We start from the raw sequence: 24,280 nt of genomic DNA, 5'->3' as shown, positions 1-24,280 counted from the left end.
CCCCCCTTCCTTCCGGGCAAATATTCACCACTGAAATTTGCCGAAATCAACCCTCCACCGGTCCCACGACTTGCTCTGATACCAATTTGATAGGAAATACTTGAGTTCGCAAGTAATCCTATCGGATCTACTTGAGTTCGCAAGCAAACCTAACCAAAATCAGTGAAATCAGCGAGAAAAATGTAGAAACGTCGTAGAAAAGCAAGCACACGATAACAAAGTCTTTACAGAAAGCAAAAGGAACAAAAACCAAGCAAGATACAAGAGATCCTGAATTCGAGAGGAGAATCGTCTCTCCCAAAATCTCTAGACAAGAGAGTCTAGATCCCAAGCACAAAGAACCCTAATTTTCCAATTAATCAAAACATAAAATTCCCTTATTCTCTCATGCACCTTAATACCCAAACCTTCCTAATCCAATTACCCTCCTAAAAGCCTACTGCCCCCCTCTATTCTTTTTTAAATCAAATTAGATGGAACTGTTTGGCGAAAACTAGGGGAGGAGGCGAGCTTGATCCGCCTCCTATAGATATGCTGGGCCAGCTCTACTTGAGCCGGCGTAACAGTACCTAACTTAGATAATCATTTGTAAGGCTTGCACAACCAATATAAAAGGATATGGACTTAATGTTGATGTTTGATTTAAACTTACAATAATCATGCACTTAATGTTAATGTTTCATGTAAACTCTCACACTATAACTATTTATAACACTAGTTAATGCTACATGCACATCTTTAAGAACATCAAAACATGCTTTTCCCTTAATGTGCACCAAATGAATTTTCATGGCTAGTCAAGATCAATAAAGAGAAAACACAGATCCTTTCTTTTCTCTTTTGAATGTATCCATTGCTCCCAGAAATTGGTAACAAAATGCTTCTTCTCCAATCATTTTGCATTCTCTTAATCTTTAAAATTCTACTGAAAAGATTTATTAATCAAGTCACTACAATCTCCTTCAAAATCCCAATAAGTATATCACTTGAACCTAAAGCTATATATATATATATATATGCATCTTCTTCAAAGCTAATTCCAATTAGCTTTTTTGGATTAAACTGTAATATACTTTGTTATATCAATCTTTATACTCTTCCAAAATAATTCTTTCTTAAAATCGTATAATAATTTCTCAAAATAGCATTTTCACCTTTAACTAAAATCCTATTATCTTCACTTCTAACGAATCAAACTTCATTAAGACTTCTTGCCTTTTGTCTTAAGTATTCTATATATCATATTTCCTCCTCCCATAATATTAAGCATCTTATATAGAGTTTGAATTAATGTAGCGTAAAATTCAAAGATTGTGATGGTTGGTGGATGGCAATGATAGTGGTGGCTGACGACTGGGGGCAGCATCTGACAATAATAGGTGGTCACCAACGGAAGTTGTGGTTGTAGGTTGGGCGGCGACCGACAGTGTTGGCCAGTGATGGATGGCGGAAGCAGCGGCGATGGGTTGAAGGTGGTCACCAATGACGACAAGCGGTGGGAGTTAGCAACATATGGCTACGACGATCGATGGCAGCCAATGGTGGGAGGCAATGGCAATTGATGGCGGTGACAGTGGGTGGCAGTAAAGACAATGAATTTGTGATGTATTTGAAAATTGCCCAAATTGGAGGGTATCCAAATACACCTAATTTACACTAGATGGTGCATTATGAATACATCAAACTTTTATACTACATTTGTTATACTTCAAACCAAACACTAATATTCTAAAAATCCCAGCATTTGGAATAATTTACTCTCATTTTACTTCAAACCAAACAATCCCTTAATAAAGACTTCCTTTACCAATGCACTTCTCTAGGATGTTAAAATCTCGCAAAAATTTGGAGTGGAGTAACCTTTGTTATCCCCATTGATAGCTTAAGAGTTAAGGCATGTTAAGAATTTGATCTACACGGATAATAACTCAACTAAATAACAATAGCAAGAATATTGCCACCTTAGATTCGCTAATGGACCACACATAATAAATCTCTTGATTGCTAATTAGGCAAGGAATGCCATTTCATTATATATTAAGGAAATCGCTGCATGCGAACTTTTTTTTTGTTCCTAAGTTCAATGTGGGGGTAGACTTGGCTAAAAAGGTAATGATTTGCAGTGGCTTAACTTGTAATTAAAACATCTTATTCGGCATAAGTTATCCCTTGAGGCTGCCAACCTATGTTGCACCGATACGGATACGGCGATAAGGATACGACACGATACGGATACGGGACACGCCAATTCTAAAAAATACAGGATACGGATACGGCGTTATAATATATAAATAATACATAAAAATTAAGAAAGTAATCAAAGTGCAATATTTGAAATGACAAAAAAATTGAAATAAAAGTAAGCATTAAATATTTAAATATCTAGTACATCAACAAAAACAAGAAGATAAATTATCCAGCACATGAAATTTCAACTATTCAATAGAAGGAATGATAGGATTAGCTTCTTCAGTGGTTTGTCTTTGAGTTTCTAATATCATCCTTCAATAAATATCATAGCTTCTAATTCAGGCTCATCAAGTGAACAATTAAGCCAATTTCTAAATTCCCTATCCTCAAGAATTCAAAATCCAATCCCGCAACATCCCATCACTTGTTGTCTCCATTCCATATAAGTTGGAGTTTTCCTTGAGAAAGCCCAAAGGTTTGTAATGCACGTAAACTAAATCTTCAGGCCGTTGTGGAAGTAATTTTAATTTCTCTTTTTATTGGATGAATGAAGTAATGTGCTCCAATTTCTTCAAACATGATGAGGTGAAACGTTGGCCAAGCAATTTTTATGGCGATTGTTTGATATAGAGTGCTGAGCTCCATCGTATAATCCACCACATTTTCGGAATCAAATTCTCCACTATCAGCATTGACTCTTGGTTCACCGAGTCCTACTAAATACCAAAAAATTTAGCAACTCATATTGACACCTCTTCCTCTCTCCTCATTGTGAAAATAACGCTTTCAAACATGTTCCTCATATTTGAAAATTTCTAAATTTTGCTGTGGAGAACTCTCTTTGAGGAATCCTCTTGAGTTTCTGTGTTGATATCTTTCAAATTAATTATTAGAAATAAAAATAATATAAATGTTGAAATTAAAAACAACAAATTGGGAATTCATAATGAAAAAATATTGAATTTACCTTAGAATTTGTGGTGAGGCCAAACAATGTAAAGGTGTATTAATTTTGCTCCACCTATCTTCTTAGAAATAGTATAAAAACATCTTCAAAAGCTTGAGTTTTCAAGAGTTGCTTCCTCTCATGTCTAATATAATTTCTTGTTGCTTTGGCTAGCATTGAATCCCACATTCATTTACATGAGATGTAAACAGAACTTCTCCCGTATCAGCTACTCTCAACATTCTCAATAAATTGGGTTTCTGTGAAATTTTAGATGTATTCAATTCTCACCACCATAATCAACTACAATACTAGCCTTTCCAATCATTCTTCCCTATAAACATGCACCATTGTCGACTGTATCATCATAGGCTTGGAGAGCATTTTTTATTTTTTTGAATCTTCTCAACATCACTATAACTGAGACAACCGAGTTTTTAGCAACTGCAGCATCTTTAAATTAGAGAAATCATGTAAACATAGAGAAGTTCTATGGATGGTGATTCATTAATAAAATTCGCTAATTACAATTGCATCTCCAGCAATCACTGTGATCCAATGATATTCATTATAGGTGATCTTCATTTGCCTCGGGTATTTCTTAGCTGCGCAAAAGTTTTTCAAAGCAAGATTTAAGCGTTGCACAAACATCATGGTGTCCGAAAATATGAGGATATGCTTGCTCTACAAGTAGACCTGGCAGCTCTAAAAAAACAGTGCCATTTTAATCCAAAAGTTTTTAATGGACCTGAATATGTTTGAGCCACCACCATCATATAACTGTCTTGATTTAAATTAGAAATAAAGAATATCCTCTATACTGTCCTTACAGTTACAGCTTTGATAACATATGGATAGCTCTCTGTTACATCCATAAAGTTGTTAAGTGATTCTTCTTTGTGGAATCTGTCCACCCATCACAAACCAAATCTTTTTTTCCTTCCAAACTCCTCTAGTAGGCTCGAGCAACTTCTCATATTGTCCCCTCTATTTGACAACTTGTTCAAATGAATATTATACTGGTGGCACGTAATCCTGCAAGATTGTTATTGGCAATGCAATGTTAAAGCATTCTTAATAATGTGGATTCCTACTAGTTAAGAGAAGTCACACTGAGGTAAAACTATTCTAGTATTTCCCCGTCAGGTTGTTCTCTATTTTAACATTAAATGTTTCTCCAAAGCCTATTCTACAACTTTTTCTTTTTTTTTGTCAATCCCTCCATTCAAAGGCCTTTGTTACAGTACTGTTATCATATAATTGAAGGAAGAATGATGAAGGATTATGAAGCTGAGTGCTTAGAAGTGGAATTTGTTTTGGAACTTCTTTTTTTTATCCTTTGTCAGCTTCACGATTTTTCTTTGTATTCACCATTTGGTGTGAGCTATTTCGGAGCAAACTTTTGATTCCATGACCATTAAATCTTACAAATGATTTCATCTATAATATTGATCAATTGTATGTTGCATTTACAAAAATTGCATTTGAATGCAATATTGCCTCCCCCTTCTGATGTTTTACCTATTTTAGTAACATACCCCATAAAGGTTTGTTATCTTCAATATTGATTTCTGATGGACCATCATCAGAACCAATTCCTACTCCACTAGAGCTCATTATCCTACAAAGGATTTATACAAATTAAAACATATGAATTTGAAACATGAAAAAATTTAAGTGAAAGTGTAGATATGTTGCGACTCTGCCGGGGTCCAAGGGGGCGCTGCCCCCTGGCAGGTCAGGTCGTGGGGTCAAGGGGCAGCGCCCCTACGGGGGTTTTAGGGGGCAGCACCCCCGAAACAAATTTTTTTTGTAAGAGTAATTTTGAAGTGCTGTTTATTTTTTAAGTTGTTTTTATGAAAAGATACCGAGCGGTACAGAGCATGTTTTAGCTTCTCGGTGCCGCTTGGTACCATTCGATACCCTCTATACCGAGCAATACGAAGCGGTACCGAGCAATACCGAACTGTACCGAGCAATACCAAGTTACAATACCGAGCGATACTAAGTTCCAATACCGAGCGGTACCGAGTTCCAATACCGAGCAGTACTGAGTTCCAATACCGAGCAGTATTGAGTTCCAATACCGAGCGGTACCGAGTTACAATACCGAGCGATAATGAGTTCCAATATCGAGCGGTACCGAGTTCCAATACCGAGCAGTACTGAGTCCCAATAACGCTCAGTACCGAGTAGTACCGAGCAATACCGAGTTACAGTACCGAGCGGTACCGAGTTCAAGTACCGAGCGGTACCGAGTTCAAGTATCGCTCGGTATCGAGCAGTACCGAGCAATATTGAGTTCTAGTAGTGTTTGGTACCAAGCGGTACCGAGTTTCGATACCGAGCCTATGATTAAGAAAACGAAGAACGATGAAAAAAACGAACCTTCACTGCTTACGTCGCCTTCACTGTTCGCGTTGTCGAGCCGCTCCGTCGACGAAGGATGATCCTATCGACTTTAATGCTCGCGTCGTCAAGCCTCTTTGTCGACAAAGGATGATCCTGTTTGCTTCTATGCTCGCGTCATCGAGCCGCTCCTTCAACTATAACGAAGAAGAAGAACACTTGTGTGGAAACGAAAAACCTAGCTCTTTGAAATGTTTCAGCCGCATAAATGAATATGGATATTGAGCGGAAACGGTGGAAAGCCGAAAAGAATAAGGTAAATTGCGGCTCTGTGTTTTTTTTAATAAGACACGCGTACGCGTGTCCAGTCAAATTTAAATAATATTTTAATTGGACACGGCAAAGCCGTGTCCAACACGTATCCGTGCCGTATCGGAGGCGTATCCGTATCCGACACGTGTCCGATACAGCACGCCTTGTAAATAGGAGTATCCGTGCAACATAGCTGCCAACACAAAAGCTGAGGCAATATTTTAGTATTTAGCAGCAAGTGTGTGACTTGAGGTGTCTACTAATCTTGATACTTAACACACACGAGTAGATTTACAATTATTGAGTGTTTCTTTGAGGAGCATTTGGGTGACCGATTTTTTGTATATATATAGTGTAGTTCTTGTACTTCAAGATATTAAAATATTTTACTTATTGTTTGTAAAGCTATATGGGGCTTCTCCTTAAGGAAAGGATGGGGTACTTAAAGACTATTTTCTTATGTCTCGTTTATTTGTACACTTGTGTGATTAATAGTCAATTAGCTCCTCTATCGTTTATTATATATGTAGGCTACAATCAAACCATAAAATTTGGTGACTTCTCCAATTTTGTTTAAGTGTTATTTAAACTAACTTTTTCAAATTCATTCATGGAAGTGTTTTAGCATAAACCTTCGTTTAAAAAGATTGTTCCAGGGGCATCAGCCTCCGAATGGGCCTCAAATTGAGGCGCAAAATGAGCGCCTCGAGGCTTATGCTTTTTTTTTAAATGAGGCGTACACCTTGAGGCATTTTGAGGTAACGCTTATTCTAGTTATATTTTATAATTTTTTTATTATATAACACTATCGTTGTCAGGTCTCAAGTCATGGATGAGAAAAATGAAGGATTGCATTAGGTAGTCGACAGCTACCGTAAAATTTATCGAATAATCATGATATATATATTATTCTATTATATAAAGAGAATGAACCAATTAGCTATAGGATGAATGAACACGGTTGAATGGCTATGTTATGTTTAATAAAAATTTAAAAGAAAACTAGTTCAAATTACAAAGGTAAATAATTAGTGATGATGAAATAAATCCTTTGATTGTTAATGAAATATTATCTAATAATGAATGGATAATAGTAAAAAATAGTAACATATTTAAAAATAAAAATGGATGAATGCATTTGATGATTAGGAGAATGAAGACATCAATGCTAATATTAAAATGATCACTAAATTGGTAATAACTTCTACTTCACAATCAAGTTCAATATGTTAATATTTTATCTTATTTTAATCATTTTTATGAATTATTTGTAAGTTCATGTATTTTTTATTTTTCTGTTTTGAGGCTTATGTCTTGATCCACCTTGAGGCTAATGCCTCGCTTCACTAAACGCAATATGCATCGACTCCCAATTTTGCCTTTTAAAATATTGGCATAAACAAATGATTTTCTTTAATAATTAATGTTAGAATGAGCTTTTTGTTTTAACAAATTGGTATAAGAGCTTTAGATGAACTTACTGGCTACAAGGTCTTGTGAATTTCTCATCAAGTGTTCAAACATGCTTGATAGAATGACTGAAGAGTTGAAGGAGATGGATGAGAAATGTCTCACAATGATCCAATTATACTTGGTTAATGAGGTCTTATTGGAGATCATGGAGGAAATATGGTTTGCATGGTTTTGGCTCAAACTAGAGCCTTCATATATCACTTAAAGTCTTTCCAACCGATTCTAACTAAAACAAAAATAGCATTTGTTTTCTATAGAAGGACGTATGCCTATTAAATCATAATTTAATTAATTTAATTCAATGGTTAAGGATTGGCATAATATAGATGACAGGGATCAAATTTGTTATTATTGTGCTCTTTACCCCACACTCTTATAAGCATTTTCATAACACAATATTGTATAGTAAAGATATCATTAGTTTAACAAATGTTAAATTCACTTCTTCCAAAGATGTGATTGATAAGCATGAAGGTGTGGGTGACAACAAGCAAGCTAAATGGGTTATTAAAAATTTACTTGTTTTAAAGATGTGTTCATTAAGCTTGAAAGTGTGGGAGATAATAAGAAAGATAATAGGTTGTTCACTAAGGAGAGAACTGCTAGAAGGGTTCAAACTCTAACTATGGTAAAGTAAGTTGTAAGGCAAGTATAAGGATCTCTATAAAAGAAAAATTGGACATCAAAATACATTTTGAAGTTTTGAAGAGAAAAAATAGCATAGTAATGACACTCATAGAAAGGATAAGTCAATAGATGTATGTAACTCGGTTTGGTACAGATTCAAGTGGTGTTCTCTCCATTGAAGTAAGGAATTAGATGCAGTGATTAATCAATTCTAAACTGAAGTTCATAATATTATGCGTCCTCATACAGTGTTACTTTTAATTTATGGGCATATCTAGACTCAACTTCCTCATATTATGTGTCCTCATAAAAGAGTTTATTTCCATTTATGAGCTATATGCTAGAAACTATCTCATATGAGAAACACTGCAACATGTGAAATACTTGTCTTTGGCATTATGAAGTTAAAGATGCATGATAATGTGATGAGGATACATTAACAAAAGCCAAGGATGTACTAAAACTGAAGAAAAATCTTGTATTTGTTAGAGCTTCAAGCGAAATAAGATGCAAACTTTTAAGAGATGCTCAAGTGCTTAAAGTTTGTAAGGGTGCATTGGATATAAAAAGAAAGTCAGCGAACTCTACAGGAATGCAAATTCGTGGGGTGGCTTTTCAATTTCATCATCGATAAAGGAGAATCATGACTTGCTTAAGCAAAAAAGAGATATGCTTTAAGGAGGCAATTCAACTTTTGGAATAGAAGAGGTAGAGGCGAAGACAGCTTGAGCTTGTTAGGTTAGTTGATCTCATATTCAATAGCCTGTCCCAAGGCTAGGTCATATCAGTGTGTCATTTAGAACAAGAAGACAAACACTAGAGTTCAAATATATATAGCATGTTCACTTTTGATTTTGGCAAATCCACCTCTATGTGTAATCATTATCCATCAAACTTCTCCAACAGTGTTAAGTTCAAGCATCATCTGGGCTATGTGGCTCCATCGAGCTTATTCATTTGAAGCATTTAGAAGCTAAGAAAGCTTGATTTGGAAAGTTGTTATAGATAAAATCAAGAGTTAGTTGCCAAAATACTAAGGGGGAAAATCTGTTTAGGAGATTGCCTCAAATTAATAATAAGACCGAAATAAATCAATCTGACAAAAATATTAAGCATAGTTTGTTGTTCCATTAGTTGTATAAAGGAAATCATTGCATAGGATTTGGAATTTAATGAGGCGATAAAGATTTGCAATGGCTTATTAAATACTTAAAGCAACTTATTATATAAAAAATATCTCTTAGTTATTGAAAAAATGGTTGTGACATTATTTTGGTTTCACGAAACAAGTTTAGCTTAAGGAATTTAATGTTCTTGACAGGTTTACAATTCAAGTGGCAGGCCATGAATATAATGAACCAAATGAGAAGCAAGCTTGCAGCACATGCTCTTTGAGAACAAGCTTAATCAAGACACAAGATATACATAAATTACTTAATAGATGTCCCTTTTTTCCCCTTATACATCCATATTAAAATTGCTTAGTTTAGGTGCTCAGGTCAATCTCAATGATTGAATACAGTTAGAAGGTACAATGGCTTAAGGAATCTATAAAAACTATTTTAAATATATATATACACTTTCTAAATCAATCATGTATTTTATTTAAACAAATATTTTACAAATAGTTACAATATTAAGTCATTTTCAAAGCAATTCATTGTGATATGATTCAATGTGCATGCACATTGAGGGGACTACGAACACCCACGAGTATACATTGAAAAAATGACTATTTTCTTGATGGTAAAACATGCATGTCCACACATATCTGTGATACATATGGTATCAAAAAGTTGCTTTATAAAGGTTAGTTGACCATTTTGTGGAGTTTTGAGATCAAGTAAAGGAATTTGTATTCATTATTTCTATGTAATTTTTCTATAAATATGGCTTCAATCTCAACCCAAATAAAATCAAGGTAAAAGAGCTTAAGTGTTATATCATGAGTGGGGGTTTATGTTTCATGACAAGTTTTAATTGAGCCATAGTTCCAATTCTTTCTCTTCTCAATCATAGTGATTTTAAATGTTTTTTATTCCAGTTTTTGTAAGGATTAAGTATCCTGTAGTGTTATCTACAAAGTCATCTACTCAATAAACCATAGGGAGAATTTGGAGTTGCACCTTTCCCAAGAATCAATGAGCAGGTTCTCCTAACTCTTTAAGGATAAGAGGGAGCAGCTCTACTCGGCAAGTTAATGAGACAAGAAGGTATATAAAGCTTCTATATTAGCATTGTGCAGAAGATGTGGAAGTGTATTTCTAAATAGCGAGGTGCTTGAATCATTATATTATTTCTTTATTTTTCTAGCATTTAGTTAATTGTTCTTTACGCCTAAGTTTATCCTACAAATTTTCTGTTATTGTGATTGAGTGGATCTATATTGTTGTGCTTAAAATGATTATTGTTCACACTTGTAGCATTATACTCTTCATCATCAGATTTTACAGTCTAGCATTATACTCATCCTATCATATTATAGAGGGTAAGATTGATTAATGTAACGATTATTATGATATGATGTAATTGTAGGGTAGTGATGTTGTGTAGGAGGTGATCCATATTCACTAGATCAAGGATCAGCCATATAACCCAAATGAATATATGTAGCCGAACAAGAAAAATATTTATATTTATAAAAGGAATTTGATTTAAATTCAAGATAATGCAATTATTCTAAATGTGCCCACCATGCATTCATGACATGATTATAGAGCTAATGTTCTATGACATGATAATGTTGTTTTTGTTGTTATTAGCTTGGCACTGCAATAGGTATTATAACACGTGCGGCATATGCAGCATATTTTTGAAACTATGCTATGTAAATGAAGACTTAGTCTATTTGATAATATATCACTAGTTAAGCCATGTGTGGTCCAAGTTAAGAAAGTTTCAGAAAAGGAAGCTTGGGGAAATTAAGGAAAACATATCTTGATTTGATTTAATGCCAAAGATGGAAACCAAATATGAAGGATATTTGATAAGAAAAAGATGGTGGCAGGCTATGGCCGATATCTTTTAGGAAAATGGAGATCTACCTAAATTTTGGAAAGATATCAAGTGGTAAATTTTACCAAATTTAGTGTCTTGGGGAGGGGTGGTAGAAAGTGATGATGCAAAATTCAAAACAAGAATTTGAGATTGTTTGGGTTGGCAAAGAGATTAAATGATTGTTTCTGAATATATTAAAATTTAAAGGGATGGTAGATCATGATTAGAAATATCTCATTCAAATTTTATTAAATTTAGAGTTGATTTAAGAGGGTAAACAATCCAAATAGTAAAAGAGTGATAAAAAAAAAAAATCTGGCTAGGGTTTCACATTTTAGGATTTTCGTGAATGATTAAGCCAACAGGTTGGAGAGGGATTTTGGGACATGCAAAGGAACAATTTTGGCAGTGGAAAAGAAGAGGAGATGATCTGGAGTTGGGGGTGTATGGAGGTGTATCTTGAAAGATGGGGTGTATTTTAAAAGCAGCAGTTTTTGAGTTCTCCTTCAAAAACCATCAATGGTTCTTCTCTCTAAAATCAATTAAGGCAAATAGAACGCAATAGAAAAATTGTTGGGCATTATATAGTTTGAGAATCTGAGCAAACAACCCAAAGGAGAGAGGATAAAGGGAGAAAGGGTTGCTATGTGGGAAAGACAAGGAAAACATAACATATAGTAGAAGGAAGTGAAAAGGATGCTTCAAGCCAGCATGTTTTTATTTCAATATTTTCAATTTCCTAATACAATCCTAAGGCGTGCAAATAAGAATCCTCTTGCATAGATACTACAACATAAAATGGGATTAATAGAATAAACCATAGCATAAGCAAAACGTAAGTGACAAACATAAAATATTCATGATTCTAAACCAAAGACATGTGGAATAAGCCATGAATATAGATTCAAACATAAACAAAACACAATTCATCCCATCAATGTTCTACATTAACGAGCTTCTTGCTTTATGAAGTTAGAAATTTTTGTTATGAATTTCAAACGAGTTGGAAAATACAAAAAATAAATAAAGGTACTTTCTTTAGTTTAAAATCTATAAATAATCAATATTTTATTTAATTCCAGTTTTCTTTCTATATCATAGTTACTCATTGAAAATACCCCTACCTAGGGGTGAAACCCAATTAAGCTTATTCATTAGTAAACTCAAGCTCTCCTCGATAAATGGATCCTAAGCTGAGCTGGATGAACTAATGAGCCAACCCCGACTCGATTAGTCAACTCGTGACCTGATTCATTTAAACATGTAAATATAAAATAACCCTAAAATACAATACAATTCAAGATTTTAAATACAAAATTATTAGAAATATAAAAATTATCTCTATTATCTCAACTGATTACTCATTAGTCCGACAATAATTCATTTTTTTATCATTTTATTACAAATTACTTGAATTGAATTGATTATTTCGTAGCATATTCGCGTTTAACAAAATTTATAGGAGAGGATTTCCTCATGAATTTTTCACGGATCATATAATACAACTTCACTCCAATCCTTATTCTTAAGGATTTTGGTTTTTTTTTTTTTAATAAATACAAGAAGTAGAGCATAAACAAACAAAAATAGTTAATTTTTCCTAAGAAAAAGATATTAAGGGAGTTCTAAGCAAGTCTTCCACTTCCCACCTGATGAAACCTTTTCCATAGTAAGGCCGTAAGTAAAACTCATTAGATGCCCTAATTTAGAAATCAATCACCAGCTCCACATGACAAAATCATCTTCAGAAGATCAATCAAGTACCCAGAAACTTCAAAACAAGATGAAAGCATAAACTAGATGGCAATGATAAGACAAAAAACCAACACAATACAGAACATCATATAAAACATCACCCTAGGAAAAAATTAAGTATGATCCAGAACTCCGTGAAAATTTTGAACCAGTTGAAATTCACACGGACCCTTCGAATAACTAGCAAACTAAATTCTAAACATAGAAAATTGTAAACACAAAAGATCAGTCAAAATAAAAGTGCAGAAGAAAAAAAGGAAGAACAGTCAACCTCTCGGCCGGAGTGGTGGTGGCCACCGCCGGAACCAGACGCCGACGCCTTAGAATCGGAATCGTCGGCGGGGACTCCGCCAACAGGAATCAGCAGTTCACGATCTCTCTCCCTGTTCGCCATCACCCGGGGTGACCTGTCGTCGCCCATCAAACGCTCAGATGTCTCCTATGCCCTTTCTCCTAGCTTAGTCTCTTTCAATCGAAGCATTTTTTTTTTCTTAGTCCGAAACAAAGATACAGCAGCTGAAAGAAAGTGAAATTTAGGGCGGATACTAATTTCGTGAGTCAAGCCAACTCTTGGGTCCAGCCGATTAGCGTGTACCTTAGTCAAACAATGAGTTAAATCGTTTGAGCCAGCTTCAACTTAACTCATTAGATTACGAGAAGACTATTTTAATATATATATAAATTTTGTTGGAATAGAGTAATTTTATTATGTTTAAGAAATATAAAATTAAAATACAATTATTAAAACCCATTTTTTTTAAATGAATTAAAAAACTTGAGTACTATTTTTTAAAATAATTTGAAGTAAAAAATTGTGTTATTAAATTTTATTAAAATCTTTAAAAAAATTAATTTTTTTGAAAAATGCCAATTAGAAAAATAAAATAATTTTTAGGAAAAGATAATTTAATTTATATTTAATATTTTTGAAAAAAATAAAATTTTAAATAATTTATTTTTGGATAAATAACATTACTCGAAATATCTTATTTTCCATAAAATAAATAATTAGAGTAAATTAGGGTAATATTTATGTGAGCAAATGAGAAAAAAAAAATGTTAAATTATATAAATTAAAATTTCTTTAAAATAAGGTATAGTTAGAGTGAAATGTATAAAAATACTTAGCATCTTAAATTTGATAGTCTAAATAGACTATTTTTTAAACAACCATACCTTAGCATCTTGTCAAGAAACATGTTTCTCTACCTTAGCATACTTGATACGTCCCACCGTGTTTGTTAGTTATTTGTTAAAATTAGAGGTATGAATAGAATGTATTTTATGTGAATTAGTAAACTTTTTATAAAAACTTGTTAGTGTGAGATATTTCAAATATAATCAATAAAAATAAAAATAAATATGAAATAATTATAGATATGAAATCAAAGTATTGTATTTCTCATAAGTATCCTATTTAAATTTAAAATAATATTGTTATTATTGATTTTAGTTATTTATAAACTTGTGAATAATATTAAGATACATTATTAAAGTTATGTTAATTGTGTGAAGTAGGTATTGAGAGATCGATGAGAATAATAAGAATAAAATAAATATAAAGGAAAATCTATAAAAAATATTTATAATTTAGAAGTAGGTTTAATTGATTTAGATATTTTTAGGTTATCATTGTTATATTTAATAATAATTAAAAAAATGATTAATGATGGCTGGTGCTATGAACCTGTAGAAGCAAAAAAACTAAAAAATTTGGAATAAAAATAGTTCGAAAAGTAATCAACATAAGTTCATGTTAATACATACGATAATGATTGAAAGCAACATCAAAAAAATTAGTATTGCATGTGGCTCAGTACTATGCGCATACGCGCTTGGAGTTGGGTTAAAGTTGGACAGCATAAGAATTTTTTTGTGAACTGTTTTTGGATGTATTGCCAATCTTTTATATTTAAAAACTCCTTCTTTTTACCATCTATAATATTCAGCTCTTGATATTTTTCTGATAGAAATGCATCTTAATAAGTATGCCACCTTTTATAAAGAATACAATGTTGCACATCAGTTCTTGGATTCTCAATATTGACCACAACAGAACCATCTTTTTTCCGTGTGATTTCACCAATTCTTGTCCTAAGAATATTCATGGGAGCAAAATGACCATTATGATCCCTAAACCTTTGTTGTACAAATTTCCAACCCATATCAGTAATTGTTTCTCCATCCACATACATGGGATAATGACTTTTAATAACTTCATGATACGTATCCCATAAACTATCATCTTCATACCAAGACCATTCATGTAAACAACATTGAAAAATTTCATTTGATCTTGATTTCTCCTCCAAGTATTCATCCATGGGATACGACATAGATTCTGTCAATCGAATAGTACCATCATAGATCAACTTCTTTCTTGGAATAATATGTAGGAAATCCCTTGATGGTGAGCACTTTATTGATAAGGTCCTTGATAATGATGACATTATGTGCTGAATATTTAGCAAATGCAATATGAGTTATCATTATAAAAATAATAATACATAAAATTAAAAAAAATGATTTGAGAAGTAGAGTCACATTAATAAAACAAATTTTAAAGTTGAGTAACAATTAGAAACAAAAATATTAAGCATCAATATTACAAGATGAAGTACATTTTAAATTTATAACGAAAGAACAACATAAGGTATATTTTCGAAGTTATTGATTCATATTGTTAAGTAGATATCGTAGACGATTTTGGATCTGTGTTTGTGTAGGACAACACTTGAAGTCGATCTGAAATTGTTGTTGTATTTGCTGTCAATCTTCTCCATTAAGAAATTCCTTTGCTTTAGCATGTTTAGAACTTCGCAACAACTGTTTATAAGAATCTAACATGTGCTTGTTTTTCCTGTAGTGAATGACTTTTAATAACTTTATGATACGTATCCCATAAACTATCATCTTCATACCAAGACCATTCATGTAAACAACATCAAAAAATTTCATTTGATCTTAATTTCTCCTCCAAGTATTCATCTATGGGATACGACATAGATTCTGTCAATCGAATAGTACCATCATAGATCAACTTCTTTCTTGGAATAATATGTAGAAAATCCCTTAAGGTGAGCGCTTTATTGATGAGGTCCTTGATGATGATGACATTATGTGCTGAATATTTAGAAAATGCAATATGAGTTATCATTATAAAAATAATAATACATAAAATTAAAAAAAAGATTTGAGAAGTAGAGTCACATTAATAAAACAAATTAGAAGTTGAGTAACAATTAGAAACAAAAATATTAAGCATCAATATTACAAGAGGAAGTACATTTTAAATTTATAACGAAAGAACAACATAAAGTACATTTTTAAAGTTACTGATTCATATTGTCAAGTAGATATCGTAGACGATTTTGGATCTGTGTTTGTGTAGGACAACACTTTAAGTCGATTTGAAATTGTTATTGTATTTGCTGCCAATCTTCTCCATTAAGAAATTCCTTTGCTTTAGCATGTTTAGAACTTCGCAACAACTGTTTATAAGAATCTAACATGTGCTTATCATGGTCAGGCGTCCAGTAAGAGTATAAAATACAATTATCTATATCCATCATGAACCTTCCCAAACCCGGTTCAATGTCACCGTTTTTAGCACGACAAAGTTCTAGAATTCGACCTTTCAGGAAATCTTTTGCCACAAGGTGGTGCTTAAAATTGGTAAAGCCTTCTTGTATACATTTCCAGCCTAACTCTTGACGTGCAGGGTTACCTCTATATTCCTTCTCTTTCATCGTATCATCGTGTAAGTGCCATAGTAAGAAATATTCATCTTCATCCCAAGTATGTATAACACACCTGAATAGTTCATTTGATGATACCCTGGCTTCAAGGTCCTCATCGATAGGATAAGATAAGCTTTCACGCACCCGGATGGTACCCTCTGTAATCCATTATTTGTTTTCGACACTGCTGCTAGCATCCAAACTTTCATTTCTTGTTACTTTTGCTTCTAGGAGATCATTTGTAGTATAAGTCAAACTTTCATGTAAACAGGTACTTCCTTCTTCTATCAGTTGCTGTGTCGGTGCACCCCTCATTGTTTCATTAATCGAAGAGTACATTTTGTAGTTATGAAGTTGCTCTTCCTTAACAACCGTTATCCTATGTTGAATGGAGTAAAAAATGAGGTGAAATTACTTAAGAAAATGTGGACCCTATTATAAGAGCTAAGGTTTACAAATACATATTGGAAAATGAGTTCTAGTAAAATTGACTTAGTGAAATAAAAAGTAATTAAAGTCAAAAAAGAAATTTAACTTTATTAATAATCATAAATAAGAGTGCATAAAATAGTAGATATTAAATTACGGGTACAGTTTAAACTTAGTTGTCACCAAACATTCACATTTACACTCACACACAAATGAAGAAGGCAACATAAATAAGAGAAAATATTATTACAGATTATCTATCGATGACGCCGGAGAGCCCTACTACCAGGAGTATACCAATCTGAGGCCCTTCTTCTTCATCGTTGTAGCTGTTGCTCTTCCTCAATAAAATCCTCTTCTTGTTCTTGAAATTCTGGTTGACGTTGTGTCGCAACAGGGTACTGTTGTGATGTTTCTCCTCCCCTTAATAGTATATCTTGCTGTGTGGGGGAGGACGGTAACCCTATATTTTACATCCACTCTGGGACTGTAACTGGAAAAAATGATTGCGTTTTGGGATGCTGAGATGGTGTACCATAATATATTTCATGTGCAGCACTTTCTTGCATAGGAAATGTGCTCCAATGTTGTGTTGATGGCCCTGCCCCAGTCATGTCATAGGAGGACGACGGAATATGCATTGAATGTCTAGGTGTTTCCCACTCTGTATTTTGGCGGCGGCGACTTCTCATGGATTTAGAAGGAGCATCAGAGGTTGACCGTCTTGCTCCTTCAGCCCTAGCTTGACTCCGTTCTTCTATTGTGGTGTCAAAAGTTGTATAGTCGATATAAACTGAACGTTGCACTCTAGAAGATAATTCAGCTACCTAGTCAACTGCTAATTGTAATGAACTTACATTTTGTCCTTGACCTTCAACCAATGGCTCTAGAATAGCAATTGAACGTATGTAGTAGTCAGCCTATAAGATGTGATATGTTTGTTAAATTATCCTCTTTAAAGAAAATATTAAAAATTATTATTAAATAAACTTACATACCACTAATCATTCTCCTGGAGATCGAGGGAATAAAGTCTCTGGTGGATCCATCTGTGGCTGCAACAGATAAATCGATGCCTATAATCTATACCACCGTAGGTAAGTGCCTAACTCCCTATTACCTGTGCCTTCTGGTGGAGTTATTGGTACAATATATGCTCGCCTTTCTTCCCATATCTCAAGGTAATCCCGATACTGAATAGTCCAATCTAAATCTGCTCTACCTCTTTCATCAATCCTTCTAAAATTTGGTTCTATCGGTGGAATATCAGTTAATTGTACTCTCCCAAATTGCCTCATAACACGGTCAGGTAGATGCCACTCGGTACGCTTCCAGCTAATAAGGGGAACTCAAGCTCGCCATATGTCTCTCCCCTCCAAATATTAGTTAGGTAAAACTACAAGGATCTCATCCGTGTAAGGAGTCATGGCCACCTAGTATCAAATAAGTTAAAGATAATAAATTATTCTTGATATTTAAAAAAATATATGTGGGAGGTAGTGTAAAAATTTGTTTTACCTGACTAAGACGTAAACCGTCAAATTCGTCACGATATGTCATCGTGTTTCTGGATGGAAGCTCTCGTATCCGATCTTCAGCCCATCTATATTTAACATAACAGATAATTGAAAAATAATCATATAAGTGTAATTAATTATACTAAATTGAAATGCATATCTGCAAGCCAATGGTCTTCCACCGAAATCGTGTATTTGTGGTACACGTAGTGCGGGTCTCCCAATATATAATCGCTCCCAAGACCAAACTTGTAGTAATGCCACACATCCAGCAATATAAGTGCGTGTGGGCCTAGTAGCATGGTACAACTCTCTGTATAAATGCGCAAGTACAGCGTTACCAATAGACATTCGGCCAAAGCTTTAACCATCCAACAGTAAGGGTAACCACTGCAATGACACATGTGATCATGATGTGTCGGGTAACAAGAAGTATCCAATCATGAACAGAATATAGGCCTGAACATGATGAAGAAATGGACCATGACCTAAGTCGTCGTATGATTCTCGATAGAATGTCCAACGGAGCCAACACAAAGGGAGCATTGACTCTAACTGTGCACTACCCATCCTGAAGGTGGCTGTGTCTTCTTCATCACCTGGTGCATGGTACACAGTATCCCTGCCTGGATGTGTTCCTAGCAGTTCATCACAGCATTCTGGCCAGGATTCCCAACGGCGACCAACACCCACCACATTCGGGCCCATAACAGCTGGGCCATCAATTCTCAAGCCAAGTATAACCTGGACATCTTGGAGCGTTATTGTCATCTCTCCGACCGTAAAATGAAAGCTGTTCGTTAGTGGACACCATCGCTCTACAAATGCTGTTATGATCCAAACGAATAAATTGTAGATGACGAATGTTATGTAGCACTAGATTTCTTAGAACATAAATCATTCGGGGGCACTCCACAGACCACTCACGTAAGGTCCATAAATGGGTTGAAGGAACCAGCGGAGACGCCTATTTTCAATGAAAAAATATGAGACAGTCGAAAAAAGAACTTAATATGTTACTAGATAAGAAACGTAATTAATGCAACTGCTAGGTCACCTGATCAGGGTCATGAGCCCTATGTGATGTGCCTATTAAAGCAATGCTCATTTCTCGAATTGACTCCTCCCCACGCTCCTCATGTCTGGTACGACGCCTACCACGTCGTTGCCTTGATCTATCAACCATTAACTATATTTGCATAACCAAGCTATTTTTAATGCAACACCATGTGGAGTCGTGGAAAGATTCAATGCACTAAGCAAATTTTTATTAGGGCTTCAAAGGTAAATAGGAGAGAATATGAACATCTGTAACTAGCTTTCCATAAATTAAGACATCATACATCATTGTCCTTCAAATAAACTAACATAAATAAACCAACGTAGAGAACATGAACATCTTGAACTAGCTTTCCATAAATTAAGACATCATACATCATAAAGGTTAATAGGAGAGAACATGAACATCTTGAAGTAGCTTCAAATAAACTAACATAAATGTTATAATGATTATTTTGATACACAACACGTAGGTGCCTCAGACTATCGATACTCTACATGATGTGGATCCCAATCCTTGGACGTAGCTTTGAGATGGCATCCCTCCATCTACCGACGATATCTTTAAATCATTAAGAAAAAATTAATTAGTAGACTCAATCTCAAAATCAAACCAACCATATAACATATTGTAGTAAAATAAATATTATTTTAATATGTTTTATACCTCGATGATCTTGGATTATTTGGGCATGTTGCTCTATTATGACCATTTTGCTTGCAATGTCCTCACCTCTTATTCGCTGTTGAATTAGCCTCATCCATTGTGTTACGAAATCTATTTGTCCTCGGTCTACCTGCACGCCTTCTGAAAGTCGGTGCAAGTAAAGGTATGATTCCCTGAACTTCGCTGAAGTTCGGCCAAACTTCCTTCAGGGGAACAACATGAAAAAGGCTGGAGTACGTTTCCCTATAAGAGTTGAGTGTGAAGTACTGTGATACGAATGGATTATGATTCCATCTCCTATATCCGGCGACCGTTATGACATGAATGCACGACACATGATAGAGTTGTGGTCTCTTACATATGCAGGTACAATTTTCAAGTGATGGAATCTCAACTCTATGTGGGAGACATGACGAATCCACAACTTCAAATTCACCTCTATTAATAGTTATGGGTTGTGGGCATCTTCTAGCCTCACGTTCAGTTCGCTGTAACGTAGCCATCGAATGTGGAACAAATTCAGATTCACCAGACATAAGCCACTTCTCAACGTCTGTAGAACGTCTAACGAATAAAGATATAAGGTTATAGTATATGGACATTACCAGACCTTGAATTGGAAGTCCACGAGGACGTTTAAGAACTCCATTAAAACATTTTGATGCATTGGTTGTCATGATGTTGTATTGACATCCGTTGTCAAATAGTAATGACCACTTACTAACATCACGTTCTATTAACCAGTCATATGCCTCTTACTTCACATTTTTAATGTGGTTCATCATGCGAGTGAAGTTCATGATATCATCAGTACTATCATCTAAGTACATGTTAATGCACAGGCCTTCAACATCAGGAATTGCTTTACGATGTAAAAATTTTTTGTAGTTCTCACGCAGATGACGCAGGCAGTGTCTATGAACGACGTTAGAAAAAATTTCTCGGCACCCTCTCACCAAACCAGGATGCTTATCAGATATTATACATAAATTTTGACAAAGTTGAACTACTTCGACCAAGTCATGTAAGTTCTTAAGGAACCAAACCCATGATTCGTTTCTCTCGGATTCAACAACTGCAAAGGCCAACGGAAATAATCCACCGTTTGCATCAGTTCCCATAGCTACAAGAAGTTTGCCACGATACTTCCCTAGTAGGAAAGTTCCATCAAGGCTTAGGACGGGCCGACAATGTTGCCACCCAGAAATTGATGGGTCAAATGCCCAAAATAAAGCCTTAAATCATGAACCTCCAACCAATTCAATATTGGATACATTTCCTGGTTGGGTCAACCGTATAGCTTCCATAAAACGTAGAAGGGAACGATATGATTCCTCATACGTACCAAATATTGAAATCTTCATTTCAAACTTCGACTCTATTCTTGCAATTACCTCCTTTAGCTTCATATCGAGCTGTTGTTTTATAATAGGCATGATATGCCTACATATAAATTTCGAGGTGTAATTATGATGCCCACCAAGCATAATAGCATGAGTGCAACTATGTGGAGGACCCACATATGAGACTTTCCAAAGGCCACCAAGTCTTTTACTTCGTGATGCATGTAAACGCCAAGAACAAGCCCTATGCACATTGTTATATTAACTACATAAAATAGTGAGACGACTTTTGTTGGAAGTCGAATTTATGTACTCAATATTTTGTGAAATGGACCAACCATTAATTGCAGCCTGTAAATCTTCTTTGTTATGAAATATTTGACCTTCATAAATTTCAGAAGGAATGCCTGCTTCGTTTGAGCTTACAATATTGGGGACAGGAGGATCACACTAATCATTACGATCCCATTGTTCGGATGTTTCAATTGTTTCCTTGTAGTTGTTGTCTGCCTCCATCGATTCTACTCCAGCTACATTTCATCTTGCATGATCTTCAATGAGCTCAACACCAATATTTTCATCATTCGTATTATTATTCATTGATCCATATAAATTTGTTGTTGGTTCACTACAACCATCTCCTGAATCAGTACTACCACTATCCATAGTTTCGTATGAACCTACGTCATTATTATCCATCATACCTCCGTCTAGCCAAACATTTTCATTTAGTTCTGACTGAGGCACGTACGACGATGATACTAGGTTTTCTTCAAATGTAATATTACATTGTCTAACCATAATTGGACGTTCGGTTACACTACGATGTGGACGAAATTGTTTTGGCATGAAATTAGGTTGCTCTGACAAACTGAGTTGGCCATGAAAATTATTTTGCATATCTAACGAATTTACTTCTCTATCGTACCATAGGTTTTGACTGGTAAAAGAAAATATTTAGTTATGCTTCAATTTTGCTAAAAGGGAATTCAAAAACCAAATAGTAACATAATAAAGTTAAATATACTTACGTTTGTACCCCCGTTGACGGACCAGCAACATCACCATAATTTATTTGTTCGGCCTCGACGTACACAATGACATGATCAATTCTAGCCTCCAATAACATAAACTCATAAACCTCATCATCAGTGACATGTGTAGCACAATAGCCACCATTACTACGAAGGCGACATGTTAGGCTGACAGTATTTGTTGTAGGATTTATCCTAAGTGGACGCATTATTCTGTCTTTTAGCATAGTAAGTGATATGTCATAATCAACAATGATTGGCCGATTTTGCCCACCAATATATGTGGCTGTGAACTCATCCCCGATACGCAGCTCTCCACTAAAAAAATAATAGCAAGCGTAACATGCTATCCTAAATTAAAGATAGAGGAGGGTCAATTAACAGAATGTCATATTTTTTTAAACATCTTCATTTATCATAGTGCACATAATGTACGTAATGAAAAGCGTTTTAACGCGTCAGAATACACTTTTTACCTCATTTCTATTAACATTTAATATTAAAATTTTAATTTTAAAAAATCAAAACTATTAACTAAGGTTTCTGTGGGGCGGGTGGCAACATCTTTGGATTGGTGGGAACAACAATAGTTGAATTTTAAAAGCATTCAAAATACTGAAATGTTATTTTGAGTGTTTTTCAATTAACTTTATTTATTTGAAAAAATAAGAAACATTAAAATACTCACTGAACAATAATGTTTAAAAAATAAAAAAGGGAAAACAATCTAAACTTTAGGGTTTACGTACATTATACTTGTGTTGTTTTTAAAATTATAAACATTAATTATTTGAAAACAATTTATCTAATACATGTTTGTTGGAAGTCGAATTTATGTACTCAACATTTAAATTATATTTTCTTCTCAACTCTCCTCTTCCTACCTTCTTCTGTGTCTTCCAAACTTAAGACTTTCCTTTAATTTCATCCCCTGAATGTAAATATTTCTCTCGCTCTCTCTGCCTTGAATGCAATGTCCAAAACGAATAGTATTTATAGATGGAGATTTGCATAGAAAATCAAAGTTACAACTAACAGCTATGCAAATCAGTTCATGCTTTCCTAAATCTCTTACAAAAAATCACCTGATTCTTTTCACTTATACATATCTCATAAAAAATTCCAATAAAATCTGAATGAAAAAGGAGATCTCTTGATATATCCACCAATCAAATTCTCTTTTTATTTTAGAAAAATTTTGGAATACTCTTCTGGAACATAAACTTTTTTGCTAAGGAACAATATTTATTGTTTTTTTCCTCTCCAAAAATAATAAGGAAAAACATTTATTTAGAAGATCCTTAGTAGTCAAGCTTAGTTTTTTTTTTTAAATTTGTGGAAAAATTTAAAAAGGGTGAAACTAACATTTTAGTTCTTCATTTCAAGTAATTATCATTAACGGATAAGTACACTGTATAAAATTAATTATACTTCAAATAATTTAACATATACTTTTAAATTAATATTTTTAATAGACTATGGCAAGGCAGTCACATGGATTTGCAATATGATAAATAAGCTCTCTGGTCAAACATGAAATTATAAATAAATTCAAATAAAAACATGACGAAAAAATAAAATTATTGTTTCCAATATAAACTCTCCACTCAAACATTAACACCTTCAACTAATAAGACTAAACATCCTAAGAAATAAATAACAAACAAATTACAAAATTAAGCAAACATGAGTTCTTCATTGCAAATACATCAAGAAAAATTAATCATACATTTCACTTTTTGGCAGATCACATATAAATGCATTATAAACTAAAAACAAAAAATATTCAACAAAAATTAAAAAACAAACTAAGGAAAAATGTAATTACCTCTCTTTTTCTCT

At 34.1% G+C, this 24,280-nt stretch overlaps 1 protein-coding gene across 2 annotated transcripts in view; it reads right to left on the bottom strand.

Annotated features, from left to right (window-relative positions):
- LOC110108125 (protein LIKE COV 1) overlaps nucleotides 1-13,174 on the bottom strand; it is a 47,192-nt gene extending 34,018 nt beyond the window's left edge. Inside the window, exon 1 of one of the 2 annotated variants that reach the window (XM_020838638.2) lies at nucleotides 12,921-13,174. In XM_020838638.2, coding sequence (XP_020694297.1) covers nucleotides 12,921-13,070 — 150 coding nt within the window. In that variant the 5' untranslated portion in view covers nucleotides 13,071-13,174. The remainder of the gene's footprint in view (nucleotides 1-12,920) is intronic. The other variant, XM_020838639.2, reaches the window with a different exon arrangement.
- Between the last annotated feature and the right edge of the window lie 11,106 nt (nucleotides 13,175-24,280).

The sequence above is a fragment of the Dendrobium catenatum genome, unplaced genomic scaffold, assembly GCF_001605985.2.
Source record: "Dendrobium catenatum unplaced genomic scaffold, ASM160598v2 fragScaff_scaffold_261, whole genome shotgun sequence".
In the NCBI taxonomy this organism is placed as follows: Eukaryota; Viridiplantae; Streptophyta; class Magnoliopsida; order Asparagales; family Orchidaceae; genus Dendrobium; species Dendrobium catenatum.
The sequence above is the reverse complement of the archived record's forward strand: the minus strand, read 5'-3'. Positions and strand labels throughout refer to the sequence as shown.